Below are 15,252 nucleotides of genomic sequence, written 5' to 3'. Positions count from 1 at the left end.
GGTCTGGAATACCAAAAAGTATCTTTTCCCATGCTGTTTTAAAAGACATTACAAGGGAAAGAAGAAAAAAACTTTTCCTTTTCTAATATTGCTCTACAATCTAACCCAATAATCAAAAATGCATCTCAGACCTAGAACCAGTGGTTCAGGAAAAACTGGTGGACGTCCCTTGCTGGGGTGACAATCTTTTGAGACAAAGTGAAGGAGGTCGCTGACCTCATCAGTAAGAGCTGATACCATGAAGTCTCTCTTGGCCCACTTCTTCTGCGACTTCCACCTCTCCTAGATTTTAGGGTGTAACCCAAAGGAGATCCTACTACTCCCCAAGGCATAAGTATACTCCTGTAGCAACTCCCCTTCCCCAGCAAACCCAGGGGCTCCGTTCCAGACCTAGGCAGCAGAGGCCCCAGAAGCCAAGCCATCACTCACTGTAAATTGGATACCTGCCCCAGCTACCTAATAAAATCCGCCGCCCCCCACCACTTCATAGCAGACCTCACATCTCACTTTAAACTACATATTTCAACAAGGTCTCTTCCCTAAGGAAAATGGCAACATTCCTACTCACCCCAATACCAAAAGATACAAGAAAAAACCCCGAAATCACTACCACCCAAGTAGCATCTATCCCACTGGTAGTCAACTGATGGAAAAGTTGCTTACCTGTAGCAGGTATTCTCAGAGGACAGCAGGCTGATTGTTCTCACATGTGGTGTCAGCATCCACGGCGGCCCAGGAACGGAGATTTTTTTCTAGTAAAATCTGAAAAGCTTTCCGACAGCCAGCAAAGCGTGGGACGGACGCACTGCGCATGCGCGGCCATCTTCCTGCCCGTGCAACGTCCGTTCCCGCCTCAGTTATATTAAAGCAAATAAAGAATAAAAACTCCAAGGAGAGGTGGGCGGGTTGCTGAGAACAATCAGCCTGCTGTCCTTGGAGAATACCCTGCTACAGGTAAGTAACTTCACTTTCTCAGAGGACAAGCAGGCTGCTTGTTCTCACATGTGGGGTATCCCTAGCCCCCCAGGCTCACTCAAAACAAAGAAAGGTCAATTGGGTCTCGCAACAGAGAGGACAAAACAGAGATTGACCTACGAAAGAAGAAACAGCTGAGAGTGCAGCCTGGAACAGAACAAAAATGGGCCTAGGCGGGGTGGAGTTGGATTCTAGACCACAAACAGATTCTGCAACACCGACTGCCCAAACCGACTGTTGCGTCGGGCGTCCTGCTGAAGGTAGTAATGAGATGTGAACGTGTGGGACAGATGGACCACGTTGCAGACTTGCAAATCTCTTCAATAGTGGCTGACTTCAAGTGAGCACTGACGCTGCTATGGCTCTACACTATGAGCCGTGACATGACCCTCAAGAGTCCAGCCCAGCTTGGGCATAAGTGAAGGAAATGCAATCTGCTAACCAATTTGAAATGGTGCATTTCCCGACAGCGACTCCCTTCCTCTTGGGATCAAAAGAAACAAACAATTGGGCAGACTGTCTGAAGGGGCTTGTCGCTCCTCATAGAAGGCAAATGCTCTCTTGCAGTCCAATGTAGGAACTGACGTTCAAGCGGGCGGGAATGAGGACGGGGAAAAAATGTTTGAAAGACAATTGACTGGTCAGATGAACTCCGACACCACCCTTCGGCAGGAACTTAGGGTGAATGCAGAGGAATACTCTGTTATGATGCAATTTAGTATATGGAGCATGGGCTACCAAGGATTTGAAGCTCACTGACTCTACGAAATGAAGTAACCGCCACCAAGAAAATGACCTTCCAGGTCAACTACTTCAGAGGCAGGAATCCAGTGGCTCAAAAGGAGGTTTCATCAGCTGGTAGGACGCGTTTGATGATCCCCTGACACTGTTGTAGGTTTGACAGGGGGCTTTGACAATAGCAAACCTCTCATGAATCGAACAACCTAAAGGCTATCCAGAGATAGGCTTACCCTCTACCGGATAATGGAAACACTGATTGCACTAAGATGAACTCCTAAGGAGTTGGTCTGAGACCAGACTCTGACAAGTGTAGAAGGTATTCAAGCAGGGTCTGTGTGGGACAAGAGCGAGGATATAGGGCCTTGCTGTCAACCAGACGGCAAACCTCCTCCATTTTAAAAGAGTAACACTTCTTTGTGAATCTTCCTGGAAGCAAGCAAGACTCAGGAGACACCCTCAGAAAGACCAAGGAAGCGAAGTCTACGCTCTCAACATTCCAGGCCAGACTGGAGTTGGGATGCAGAAGCGACCCTCGTCCTGAGTGATGAGGGTGGAAACACTCCAATCTCTACGGTTCTTCGGAGGACAACTCCAGAAGAAGAGGGAACCAAATCTGACGGGGCCAAAAGGGTGCAATCAGAATCATGGTTCCACGGTCTTGCTTGAGTTTCAGCAGTCTTCCCCACAAGAGGTAGGGGAGGATATGCGTACAACAGGCCCTTCCCCAATGAAGGAGAAAGGCATCTGACGCTAGTCTGTCATGGGCCTGAAGTCTGGAACAGAAATGAGGGACCTTGTGATTGACCTGAGTAGCAAAAAGATCCACCGAGGGGGGTGCCCCACTCTCAGAAGATCTTGTGAACAACTCTGCAGTTGAGCGACCACTCGTGAGGTTGCTTTATCCTGCTCAATCTGTCGGCCAGACTGTTGTTTACGCCTGCCAGATACGTGGCCTGGAGAAACATGCCATGACGGCGAGCCCAAAGCCACATCTGGACAGCCTCCTGACACAGGGGGAGAGATCCGGTGCCCCCCCTGCTTGTTGTCGTAATACATGGCAACCTGGTTGTCTGTCTGAATTTGAATAATTTGATTGGTGGGATTAGATAATGGTTTCATCCAATTCCTCAGCAATGTCTCTTTAAGGACATTATGCTGAGGGGCAGTGGATGACTCCTTTGGTGACGAAGGATAGTCCAGGACCTCGAGCATCTCAGCCCTGGGCTCACCCTCATTTACCACAGGGAAGAGAATGCCCACAGACATTTCACGGACAAAGGAGGAGAAGGGTAGACTCTCTGGTGGAGAAAGCTTTCTCTCAGGGGAAGGAGTGGGATCAGAAGGAAGACCACAAGACTCCTCGGAAGAGAAATATCTGGGGTCTTCCCCTTCATCCCAGGAGGCATCCTCCTCAGTATAGGACAAGAGTTCATGTACTACACTCCGAAACCGGGCCCGTCTTTCGATGCCGAGGAACCATGTCCTCGATGGCGATGTCGAGAGGTCGACTCCCATGCCGGCGGTGATGAAACTCCCTCCATCGACGTCAACGGGGAGTCAACCTGGGTGGCAGCCTAGGCCGATGCCGCAAGTAGTTCTAGCGTCGGGGACCTCACCACAGGCACGGAGCCAGTCGCCGCTTCCATCGACGGTACCGACTAATGCAGCAGCCCTTCCAGGAGATCCGGAAGAATGGTTCGAATGCTCTCCTCCAGAGTCGCTGGAGAGGAAGGTTGTGGGGCCGGTACCGGAGTCGAAGTCAGAATCTGTGAAGGCCTGGGAGGCAGTATCGGGCTGTCCGAAGATTGACGCACTGACACCTCTTGTAAGGAGGGTGAGTGCTCCTCCCGGCGTCGGAGCTTTCCGGGTGCCGAATCCCTCGACGCTCCAGAGCTCCCGGTACCGTGTCTCGAGGGAGACCGGTGCTGATGCTTCTTCGCCTTCGCTCGACGCACGTTACCAGTACTCCTCGGTACCGACAAGGAGGACGTGGAATCCACACGCCTCCTCGGGGTCGGGTCCAGCACAGCAAGAGCCTTTGAGACAGGTGGAGACCCACTCGACGGCTCACTACTTCCAGCTATAGGGGAAGGTCGGACAGCCATTACCTGCACTCCCAATGTCGATGCCACTCCCGGTGCCGATATCGACGCCGCCGACTTCAGTACAGATGTCAACGTCGACGCCGAGGAATCAGTCGGAGCTCTAAAAAGGCGGTCCCCAAAGAGCTCTTCTCAACGCCTGTGTCCGCTTTTTCAAGCTAAGACACAACTGGCAAGCGTCTGAGCGATGGTCGAGCCCAAGGCACTGAATGCAGCAGGAGTGCGGGTCAGTGCCCGAGATCGATCGCTGGCACCGAGCATACTTCTTGAAGCCGCTGGAAGGCTTTGATGACATCAGCGGAAAAATCGCAGCGATGAAGTCAGGCTCGATTGTGCCAACTGAGGGCATAAAAAAAGGAACCACGGACGGGTGGCCCAAAATGGCCGCGACGGAACTGAAAGGAAACTTATGAAGGACAAAAACTAAGGAAAAAGAGGGATTTTCTTTTTTTTTTTTACTAGAAAAGAAAAAAAAACAAGAAAAAGGCGACGGGAAACAAGAAAAAAGAGGCGAACAGCACGCAAAAAGGCACCTAAATGTTTCCTGGGACCTAAGGGAGAGAGACCGACAAGCAGCCACTCTCCACCGCGGAAAAGAAAAAAACTGAGGCGGGAACGGACGCGCGCGGGAAGATGGCCACGCATGCACAGTGCATCCGTCCCACGCTTTGCTGGCTGTCGCAAAGCTCTTCAGATTTTACTACAAAAAAATCTCTGTTCCGGGGGCCGCCGTGGACGCCGACTCACATGTGAGAACAAGCAGCCTGCTAGTCCTCGGAGAAGCATGGTAACCAAACAACATATTGATTATATAAACAAATTCACAATACTACATGAATCACAATCAGGATTTCGCCCCCTCCATAGCACTGAAACAGTACTAATTAGTCTCCTAGCCATATTCAAGCAGGAAATAGCAACAGGTAAAAGCATACTTCTCCTCCAATTCCACATGTCTAGTGCGTTCAACATGGTAAACCATAAAACACTACTAAGACTCCTAGATTACTTTGGGATTGGTGGAAATATACTTAATTGGATCAAGGGTTTCCTAACCACTAGAACATATCAAGTGAAATCATCACTGTGGAAAGCAGACTGCGGAGTACCTCAAGGATCACCACTATCACCAATCCTTTTCAACCTAATGATGACCCCACTAGCCAAGTCCTTATCCAACCAAGGCCTTAACCCCTACATCTATGCAGACGATGTCACAATATACATTCCTTACAACATGATATGGCAGAAATCACCAACGAAATCAAGCTCAGCTTGAACATCATGGACAAATGCATTTACAACTAAAACTCAACACAGATAAAACACACTATCATCTCATCCCCTACAATCCGAACAAACCCACAAACACCCCAGGTTACACCCTTCCTATCTCAGACAGCATGAAACTTCTCGGTGTACAATCGACCGTACTCTCTCACTAGAGAACCAAGTGAAATCTACAAACCAAGAAAATGTTCCACTCAATGTGGAAACCTCAAACGCGTGAAACCATTTCTTCCAGAAGGAAACACTTCGCAGCTTGATACAATCAATGGTACTAGCCAGTAGACTACTGCAATTGAATTTATGCGGGATGCAAGAACAAATCATAAGAAACTTCAGACCGCTCAAAACACAGCAGCCAGGCTCATGTTTTGCAAAACACGATTTGAAAGCGCCAAACCCCTCGGAGAAAAACTGCACTGGCTTCCAATCAAAGAACATATTGCTTTCAAAATCTGCACCCTGGTTCATAAAATTATCTACGGCGAAGCCCTGGGATACATGACAGACCTCATAGACCTACCAACCAGAAACGCAATAGGATCAACACGAACATACCTAAAATCTCCACTACCCAAGCTGCAAAGGACTAAAATACAAATCAACTTATGCATTCAGCTTTTCCTACATAAGCACACAACTATGGAACACATTACCGAAAGCCGTGAAAACAAGGTATGACCACCTAAAATTCCGGAAATCACTAAAAACTAACCTGTTCAAAAAGGCATACCCTACCGACCCAACTTAAATGCCTGAACCCTGCAACACGACAAAACCAAAGCTTGTAATGGACATAAAATAACTCTTCCTCTCTACGATTCCCTAATGTGTCTGTTACACATGAACCTTATTCTACCTCCACATCACTTTGTATTTGTTCATACCGGAATTGAAGAACACCTTTACGGTACTATGTAAGCCACATTGAGCCTGCAAACAAGTGGGAAAATGTGGGATACAAATGTAACAAATAAATAATCTTACCACTAACTGCTGCATGCTGCTTTAGATACTCTCTCCTCACATTAATATTTTTCACTAGGCACTGCCTAGCATGCGCTCTTCTTTCCTTCACAGGGTCCTTGGCACACAACGCACAGATGGCCATATATTCCAGAGGTAGCCGTAATCTGGATAAGCCTTTATGAACTTTCTGTGCAAATATTTGCCTTACTTGATAACATTCATCCTAAAAAAAACAAGAAACTAAACTGTAATGGGAGTATACACATTAGGTAAATAAAAGTATCCCCCACCTCCAATTTTTTGGGCCAATGCAAAAGTTATTTCATAGAACAATGTTTTCTAAGGAGTTAACATGAAAAACAAAAACTACTCTTAGTATACCCAGAAATTCCAATATGCAAGTCAATTCTGACACTCTTTTGGAGCAAACAAGAGCAAAAAAAAAAAAAAAAGAAAAAAAAGAAGGCAGATACTCTAGAAAGTAAAAACAAAACACAGTAGGACAGGACCAATGGATTTCCACAATGGAGCTTAAGCCAGAAGTTAAAGCATATACAAAGTTTGTTGTTCAATAAAATTGATAAATAGAACACAATTCTGATAGAGTTTGTGTGCTATTTAAGAATTTTTTTAGATAAACTTTGTACATACACTTTACGACTTCTGGCTTGGGCGCCTTTGTGTAAGTCCACTGGTCCTGCCCTACTCTTTGTTTTTATTCTTTTGGAACCCACATTAAGCATTCTGCTTCCACTCTATATAAAAGCATGGTATGCAGGTAAACAGAACTCAATGCAAATTGCATCTTAACTTCAACAACTTTATTGAATAAGTTAAAAGGAAATGGAAAACACCTAACTTACTGGATGACTGAACAGAAGGAAGAGTAACAGTTTCAACAGCTCTTGACAACTTGGGGATATTACAGAGGCAATTCTATAACAGGCACTAACATTTATGCACCCATTATGCACATAACTACCAAATTCTGCCTAAGTGCTATTCTGTAAACACCCACTTAACTTACAAAGCATGCATTTGCAAGTGGGGGACTACACATGGGTGGAGCATGAGTGGGGCTCAAACTTACCTCACTGTAAGCTATGTGGGCATCTGCAGCACTTCGGCATTAACACTTACACCAGCTCAATAAGTGGCATAACTGCACGTCTAAGCATATCTGCATGAATATATCATTTACGCTAGTATTCTATAAAGGAAGTAGGCACCTACAATATGCCCTCCAGGTACCTAACTATATGTGCGCAGTTACAGAATTGCCATTTATGAGTCCTCGGAATATGGTTGCTCAATTAGTGGGGTGTATCTGTTTAACTGTTGGATTAAAAAAAAAAAATCAATGCTTTCTGAAGGCTCTAGAGAGGCAGGCAGGTGAAGCCAAATTATAAGGTCTTCAGCATAAATCCCTCAAAAAAAAGGAAAATTCACAGGATTCTCTTAACCACTTGCCCCAATTAGAATTAGTATATTCCTTAAGATGTTAATCAAATTTCCTGAAAAGGATAGCAGGAAGTATAAACACAGTGATCAGTTTAGCCACAAACAAAAATCAGAAGCATGATCCAACAAACCCCCCCCCCCCCCCCCCCCCCCCGTAAGGTATGAAAGAGTTTGATAAAACACAAGGTCTTGCGCAGTATAGTAAAAGTCACTCTTATTCAAACAAGCATACAGAGTAGCAAAACTTTACAGTGTGTAATTCAAGGTTGTGCATGGGTATTCAGTGGCCCTCACTTGTTTTCTTTTCTTCTTAAGATTACTATCTACTATCAATGACATTTGCAATGTAGCAGAGATTAGGCTGACAGGAACTCACAGCACTCTGGGGGCAGCATAAGGTGAAATTAGGCCTTACCTGCTAATTCTCTTTCCTCTACACCCTCCAGACTGGTCAAGACGCTTGGGTTATGCACGGCTACCAGCAGACTGAGAACACTAACTTTGAACTCTGTACATATAACCTGTGCCTAACCATATATATCCAGTATACGACTAGCAAAGCAGAGAAAAACTCAACACACAACTGGAAACTAAAAATAAACCCCTGTACCTGGAATCCCAAGGAAAACCGAAGTGTGCTTAAGCAGACCAAACGCAAACAGCGCCCCCCTACTGCAGCAGTCTAGAGTCAAGGAAACCTCCCCGACATTGACCAAAAACTAAAGAAACAGCCATAGCAGGACACAGACTCAAAAGAGGTATCTGACACAATACGGGCGGGCTCTTGACCGGTCTGGAGGGTCTAGAGGAAAGACAATTAGCAGGTAAGGCCTAATTTCAACTTCCTCAGCAACCCTCCAGACCGGCCAAGACGCTTGGGAAGTACCAAAGCAGTATAAGATTAAGGGCGGGACCTCTGAAACCCCGAGATCAACACAGCAGCTCCAAAGCCAGCATCCTCCATTGCCTGGATGTCAATTCTATAATGCCGCACAAAGGAATGCATAGAAGACCAAGCTGCTGCCTTACAAATGTCTTGCGGAGGAATAAAACTACTCTCCACCCAGGAAGCAGCTATCCCCCCAGGTACAATGCGCCTTAAGTACCGAAGGCACCACATATCCCTTCAACAAATAGGCCCAACCAATCGCCTCCTTTAACCACCAAGCAAGAGTAGCCTTGGAGACCGCCTCACCTCTCTTAGGACCTCCAAACAAAACAAACAACCTGAGGCCCAAAAATCCTGAGTCCTGCGCAAAATGCGCCTAACATCCAACTTGGCCAAGCGACGTTGAGAAGGATCACCCGATCGATCATCCAACACTGGCAAAGAAATCACCTGATTCACATGAAACGTGGACACCACCTTAGGCAAGAAGTAAGGCACTGTCCGCAACGTAACTCTCTCCTTAGAGAATGACTCCCTACAAAACAAAGCCTGAAGCTCCGAAATTCTACACGCCGAAGAAATGACTACCAAGAAAACTGCCTTAAGCGTAAGATCCTTACAGGTGTTGGAATCCAAAAGCTCAAACGGAGAACCCACCAGCAACTATAAAACTAGGTTCAAATCCCAAGGTGGAACCACCGAACGTGGCGGGCGGATCAACATCACTCCCTTCAAGAAACGCACTATGTCCGGAGAGGCCGCTAAGGATACCCCTTGAATCTTACCCCAGAAACAGGACAAGGCTGCCACCTGTACTTTCAGGGAAGACAGTGCGAAGCCCCTGACTAATCCATCCTGTAGAAACTCCAAAACCTCCGCTATTGAAGCACTCAAGGGAAGATAATCCCGCTCCTGGCACCAATTGTCTAAGATTCGCCACACACGCACATAAGCCAACGAAGTAGACTTCTTACGAGAACGCAGCATAGTATCAATTACTCTAGGAGAAAAACCTTTCTTCCTCAATTTGTGCCACTCAAGAGCCAGGCCGTAAGCGAGAAAGGAGCGGGATCGGCCATCTCAATCGGTCCCTGAACCAACCTCACCTCGGGCCCCAACGGAATCAGCTCCTGGACTGCCAACCGTACTAGATCTCCGTACCACGGACAGCGTGGCCAATTGGGAGCCACCAGGATCACTAGGCCCGAGTATTGCTCGATTCGCTGCACTACTCTCCTTACCAATGGCCAAAGAGGGAACACACAGAGCAACTTGTGAACCGGCCATGGAAGAACCAACGCGTCGATCCACTCGGCTCCCCGCCGCCGATTGAAGAAGCGAGGAACCTGGGCATTGTCGGCCGACGCCATGAGATCCATCACTAGACAACCCCATTCCAACACTATGCGATTGAAGACTGACTGATGAAGAGACCACTCTCCAGGATCCAACATGTGCCTACTCAGAAAGTCTGCTCTCACGTTGTCTACACCTGCCACGTGCACCAGGCAATGACCTCCCCAGCCCCTCAGACTCGCATCCGTGGTGAGAACTACCCAGTCCGGAGGGTCCAGCGGCATGCCCTTCACTAGATTCGGAACGTGAAGCCACCAGTGCAGGCTGCGGCGAGGGGCCTCCAACAGAAGAAGCTTCTCCTCCAACTGCTGGGTCTGAGGAGCCCATCGATCCAACAGAGCCCCCTGCAACTGACGCATATGGGCCCTGGCCCAAGGGACCACTTCTATCGCTGCCGCCATCAGACCCAGAACCTGAAGCTAAGAATGGGCAGAGGAAGCCCTCTGCACAGAGCTGCCGAATCTGACCCTGCAACTTGGAAATTCAAGTAAGCTGTACAGAGAACCTCTAAATTCGAGTGGATGTCAGAAACACCTGACCTTCTTCATGTCGAAACACACCCCCAGGTACTCCAGGGACTGAGAAGGTACTAGCCGACTCTTGACTGGATTCACCATCCAGCCCAGTGATTGTAAAAAGGATAACACCTGGGCGGTCGCCTCCTCACTTTCCGATCTCAATTTGGCCCGAATCAACCAATCGTCGAGATAAGGATGAACCAAAATGCCTTGCTGCTACAGAGCTGCCGCCACAACCACCATTACCTTGGAAAATGTGCATGGAGCTGTCGCAAGACCGAAGGGAAGCACACAAAAACTGGAAATGCTTTTCTAATACCAGAAAGCGAAGAAATCGCTGATGCGCCGCCCGGAAGGGAATGTGCAAGTAGGCCTCTGTCAGGTCTAATGAAGTGAGAAACTCTCCTTTCTGAACCGCCATAATAACCGAGCGTAAAGTTTCCATCCAAAAAGAAAGGACTTTGAGAGCTTCATTGACTCTCGAGGTCTAAAATGGGACAAAAAGAACCCTCCTTCTTGGGTACCACAAAATAAATCGAGTAACAACCCGTTCCCCTTTCCCTTGAAGGAACAGGAACCACTGCTCCTAGGTCGATCAGATGCAACAGAGTATCTCGCACTGCTCTTGCCTTGTGCCGAGAATGACAAGGAGACACTAGAAAGAAATCTGAAAGAGGACCGTCGAACTCTAGCGCGTAGCCATCACTGGCTCCCTATCCGTTTTCGTATACAGTTCAAGCTCCTCTTATTGACCTATAAGTGCATTCACTGTGCTGCCCCTCACTACCTCTCCACCCTCATCTCTCCCTACACTCCTTCCCAGGAACTCCATTCACTAGGCAAATCTCTCCTAATTGCACCCTTCTCCTCCATTGCTAACTCCAGACTCCATTCCTTTTATCTCGCCGCACCTTATGCCTGGAATAGACTTCCTGAGCCATTACGTCAAGCTCCATCCCTGGCCGCCTTCAAATCCGGGCTAAAGGCCTACATGTTTGATGCTGCTTTTAATTCCTAACTTGTCACCTGCTCGTAACCTTTATCTTGTCTTCCTCTCTTCAATAGTCCCCCTTTCCTTGTGTCCGTACTACCTGTAGCACCCACTAGTCTGAAGTAACCTGGACCCACCTCTAGTAAAATAAACTTAACCGGGCGCCGTCGCACACCAGAGGCTGGGCCCCCACACCATCACTGGGAAGCACGGACTATACCAGAAGCTCCAGAGGAGGAATCCCGGCCTCCACAGCGTCCACCCCGAAAAAAACAACCCCTGGGCACTCCACTAGACCTACCTGGCCTATACTGCCTTGATTCCCGAAAACGTCCACGCACCGATGTCCTCCTGGAACCTGCCTTAGGACGAAACTCCGGAAGCCGCGGGACCTTAGCATCACCGAGTCCCCGCACAAACTTATCTAACTCCTCAACAAAAAGTATAGAGCCTTTAAAGGGGAGCAAACAAAGCTTTGGCTTAGAAGCTGCATCAGCAACCCACCTCCACAACCACAGGGCTCGACAGGCTGCAACTGTTAGGGTCATGTTCTTTGCAGACATCCGTAACAAATTGTATAGCGCATCCGCCAAAAAAGATGACCCAATCTCCAACTTAGCCAACTCCTGAACCCAGGACGCCCTATCAGTCTCCGGGGCATCCAGAAGCCTCTCGGCACAGCGGAAACACGCGCGAGCTACCAGACCTCCACAAACAGAAGCTTGAAACGCCAAAACCAATAAATCAAAACTCTGCTTAAGGAAAGATTCCAACTTTCTATCCTGAGGATCCCGTAACACAGCACCACCATCCACCAGGATAGCTGTGGCCTTAGTCACTGCCGTTACCACTGCATCCACTGCAGGAGGTTTCAAAGAATCTCTACCCTCCTGGGGAAGAGGGCAGAGTTTGGCTATGGCCTGAGCCACCTTACACAGTGCATCTGGGGAAGCACACTCCTGCGCTACCATGTCCCTCAGATCTGCGTTCATGGGGAAAGAGCGTGGGAGCCGCCGAATCCTCTTAACCAGAGGATCCACCTGCTTCCCATCACCCAGCGGAGACTCCACAGGCTCAAATTTTAAAGTGGCAGACACCTGATCAGTAAGCTCAGGTAACTCATCCCTGTGAAAAATCCGAACCACCGAAGGGTCCTTGCCTGGCAAAGAGACCTCTTTGTCCTGACCGGACAGAAACACCTCTTCCTCCTCCAGCGATCTGGGAGAGAAAAAGTCTCCAGGTCCTTTGACCAGTCCAAACGCGGTCTCTTAGGTAACACACCCCCAGTCCCTTGACCAGAGGGCTCCGAGCGAGAAGGACCCGCTTTCCAGGCCTGGAACATAGCCCAAATAAAGTCCGGAGGAAACCCCATACCTCTTGAGGCTTCTAAAACTGCAGACAGACCCGGAACAGCGATGCCCTGCGCAGACTGCATCGACTCCAAAGCAGCGCGGGACAAGTCCAAGATGGTGGAGGTTCCTGCCAAAATCGGGGCCACCACTGTAACTCCCACTTGTGCTGCCTCAGCCCCATCTAAACATGTGGCGGGAATCTCTGCCGCTAACCGCGGAGGAAGGAGGTTTGGGCTTCCCACAAAAACGGCATTGACCTCCCAGCGCATCTAACCCTCAACGCGCGCAAAACCGGCAATGGAGTTTCCCCATCTCAAACAAGAGGGGAAAGAAAAAAAAAAGCTTTCTAAATTTGTGCACACAGGCTCACCGCGAGCCTCAGCTCTCCCAAGCAGCCAGACCAACACTGTTTCGAAACCGGGGTACAAAGGAGAGACCCACTGGACCCACCAACCCCAAGCCCACAGAGAAACCAGGCACAGCGATATTATATATATATATATATATATATATATATATATATATATATACACACACACACACACACACACACATACATACACACACACACACTAAGAAAGAGAAAATAAGACCAACTACCCTAAGAAAACCTCTAAGGCCTACCAGACCGGACAAGCTGTACAGGCTACATGTCTACCCTCTGCTGGAGACTGAGAAATACTGGATATATATGGTTAGGCACAGGTTATATGTACAGAGCTCAAAGTTAGTGTTCTTAGTCTCCCCGGTAGGCGTGCATAACCCAAGAGTCTTGACCAGTCTGGAGGGTTGCTGAGGAACTGGATTTCATGCTGCAGTCCTATCTTGACTGTGTATCAGAAGTGTGGCTACCATATACTAGGCTCTGTTATGGAAACACAGATAACAGTGACTCATACATAGCTACTTATCATTTGAGATCACTGAGAATCTACCTATTTGCCTCTTCCCCTCACCAGGCCTCACTGGAAATCCATTTCTTCAGCAGATCTGCCTCTTTCTACTAGACCCTTCTGCATATCCCATGAATAGGTGGCCTTTACTTTTATGGGTGGGGCTAATTCTACCATAGAACAAAATGAAAACAAGCTTTTTAGCAGGCCCAACAGGCTCATTCTTTTGCACAGCGATGCCTGACAGACCACTTTTTTACTAGGGCCCAACAAGGGAGCTGCCTTTTTACAGGAAGCTACTTTTCACAATTATGCCCTCATATAGGTTACCGGATTTTAGATAGATAAATCTGAAAAATTTGTCCCTTGTACTTAAAGTTGAAGGAAGCCCCTTCCACTTTACATCCAGGCTGTCCACAATTAACTATTGTAATAACAGTAGTATTTGTTTTGAAATCCATATCATGTAAAATAAAGTGGCATCAGTGTTATGTTAGAAACAAAATAACTCATCAATGCAAGCCCCCCTCCAAAAAAAAAAAAATTTGAGCTGAGGTTGAGTACAGTTTAAAAAAAATTTTTTAAGTAGCATATGTATACGTTCAAACGCTTGTAATTGAACAAATATTTTTATGCACTTTGAACACATATGAAAAAATAGAGTATAAATTCACACATACAACGATAAGTTCCATATATTCCCCAAATTCTCATGTTTTTTTATTTATTTCTATTTTACCAATATGATACAAAGATACACAATCTTTGAGGAAATAATACAATTCAAAAATAATAAAGGAAATTTTTTGAAAAAATTAAATCATTCTATTATTTTTTTAGTCCACATTAAGAAAATCTAAGCTGTCCTGAGAAGAAAAACCAATGGGAGTTTGTATCACAATAAGAAAATATTCAGTAGCACACATAGGTTTGCTCATTTTACTTTAACCCTATTAAAGCTTTAGGCATGTCCTATATCCTTCCTGGTCTTCAAGAAATCACTCAATTGATTATCATAAAAAATATATTTCTTATCTTTAAATATTACTAAGCATTTACATAGGAATCATAATTGAAAACGAGCCTGCAAAGAGAGTACTTCGTTTCAACACTAAAAAAAAATTTTCTCCACTGTTGTGTCCATTTGGAAATATCTGGAAAAATAGAGATTTTTCCTCCTAAAAAGTCCACCTTGGGTTTTTGAAAATAAACTTTTAACAGTGCTTCCTTATCCTGAAGAAAAACGAAAGTTACAAGAAGTGTAGATCTCTGTTGAATTTCTTCACTAGATTGCTCTCGGAAGGCAGATAAATCCAAACCTTCTAGATTTTCTTTTGATTGAGCTTGAGCTTCCTGAGCCTGTGGAATATCTTGCTTTATAGGCAAATAAAACAGTTTTTGAACAGGTGGGAGCATCTGCTCCGAATATTTAAATTCTTCTTTCAAAAATCTGAAGAACATCTCTCTTGGTGAAATCAGATCGCTCATGGGAAAGCTTAGAATTCTAAGGTTTAGATTCCTCATGGTGTTTTCTAAGCTGTCAATTTTTCTAATCATCAAAAGTTTATCGCTCACTACTTGAGTATGAACCTCTCGTAGTTTTTGTAATTCCACCTCAGAATTAGTTTGTTTAACTGATAGTGCTTCCAAATCGCTTTTCATATCTTTTATTTGAGTAGTGTTATTCAAAGAAACTGTAATAAATGATGCACAGACCT

At 46.5% G+C, this 15,252-nt stretch overlaps 1 protein-coding gene across 1 annotated transcript in view; it reads right to left on the bottom strand.

The window, feature by feature from the left end:
- The window catches only part of PDS5B (PDS5 cohesin associated factor B), a 536,259-nt gene that overhangs the window by 41,047 nt on the left and 479,960 nt on the right, over window positions 1-15,252 (bottom strand). The window contains 1 exon segment of the mRNA XM_030200370.1: window positions 6,093-6,297. Coding sequence (XP_030056230.1) covers window positions 6,093-6,297 — 205 coding nt within the window.

The sequence above is a fragment of the Microcaecilia unicolor genome, chromosome 4 (assembly GCF_901765095.1).
Source record: "Microcaecilia unicolor chromosome 4, aMicUni1.1, whole genome shotgun sequence".
Classification (NCBI taxonomy): Eukaryota; Metazoa; Chordata; class Amphibia; order Gymnophiona; family Siphonopidae; genus Microcaecilia; species Microcaecilia unicolor.
Note: the sequence above shows the minus strand (reverse complement) of the source record. Positions and strands in the feature narration are given on the sequence as shown.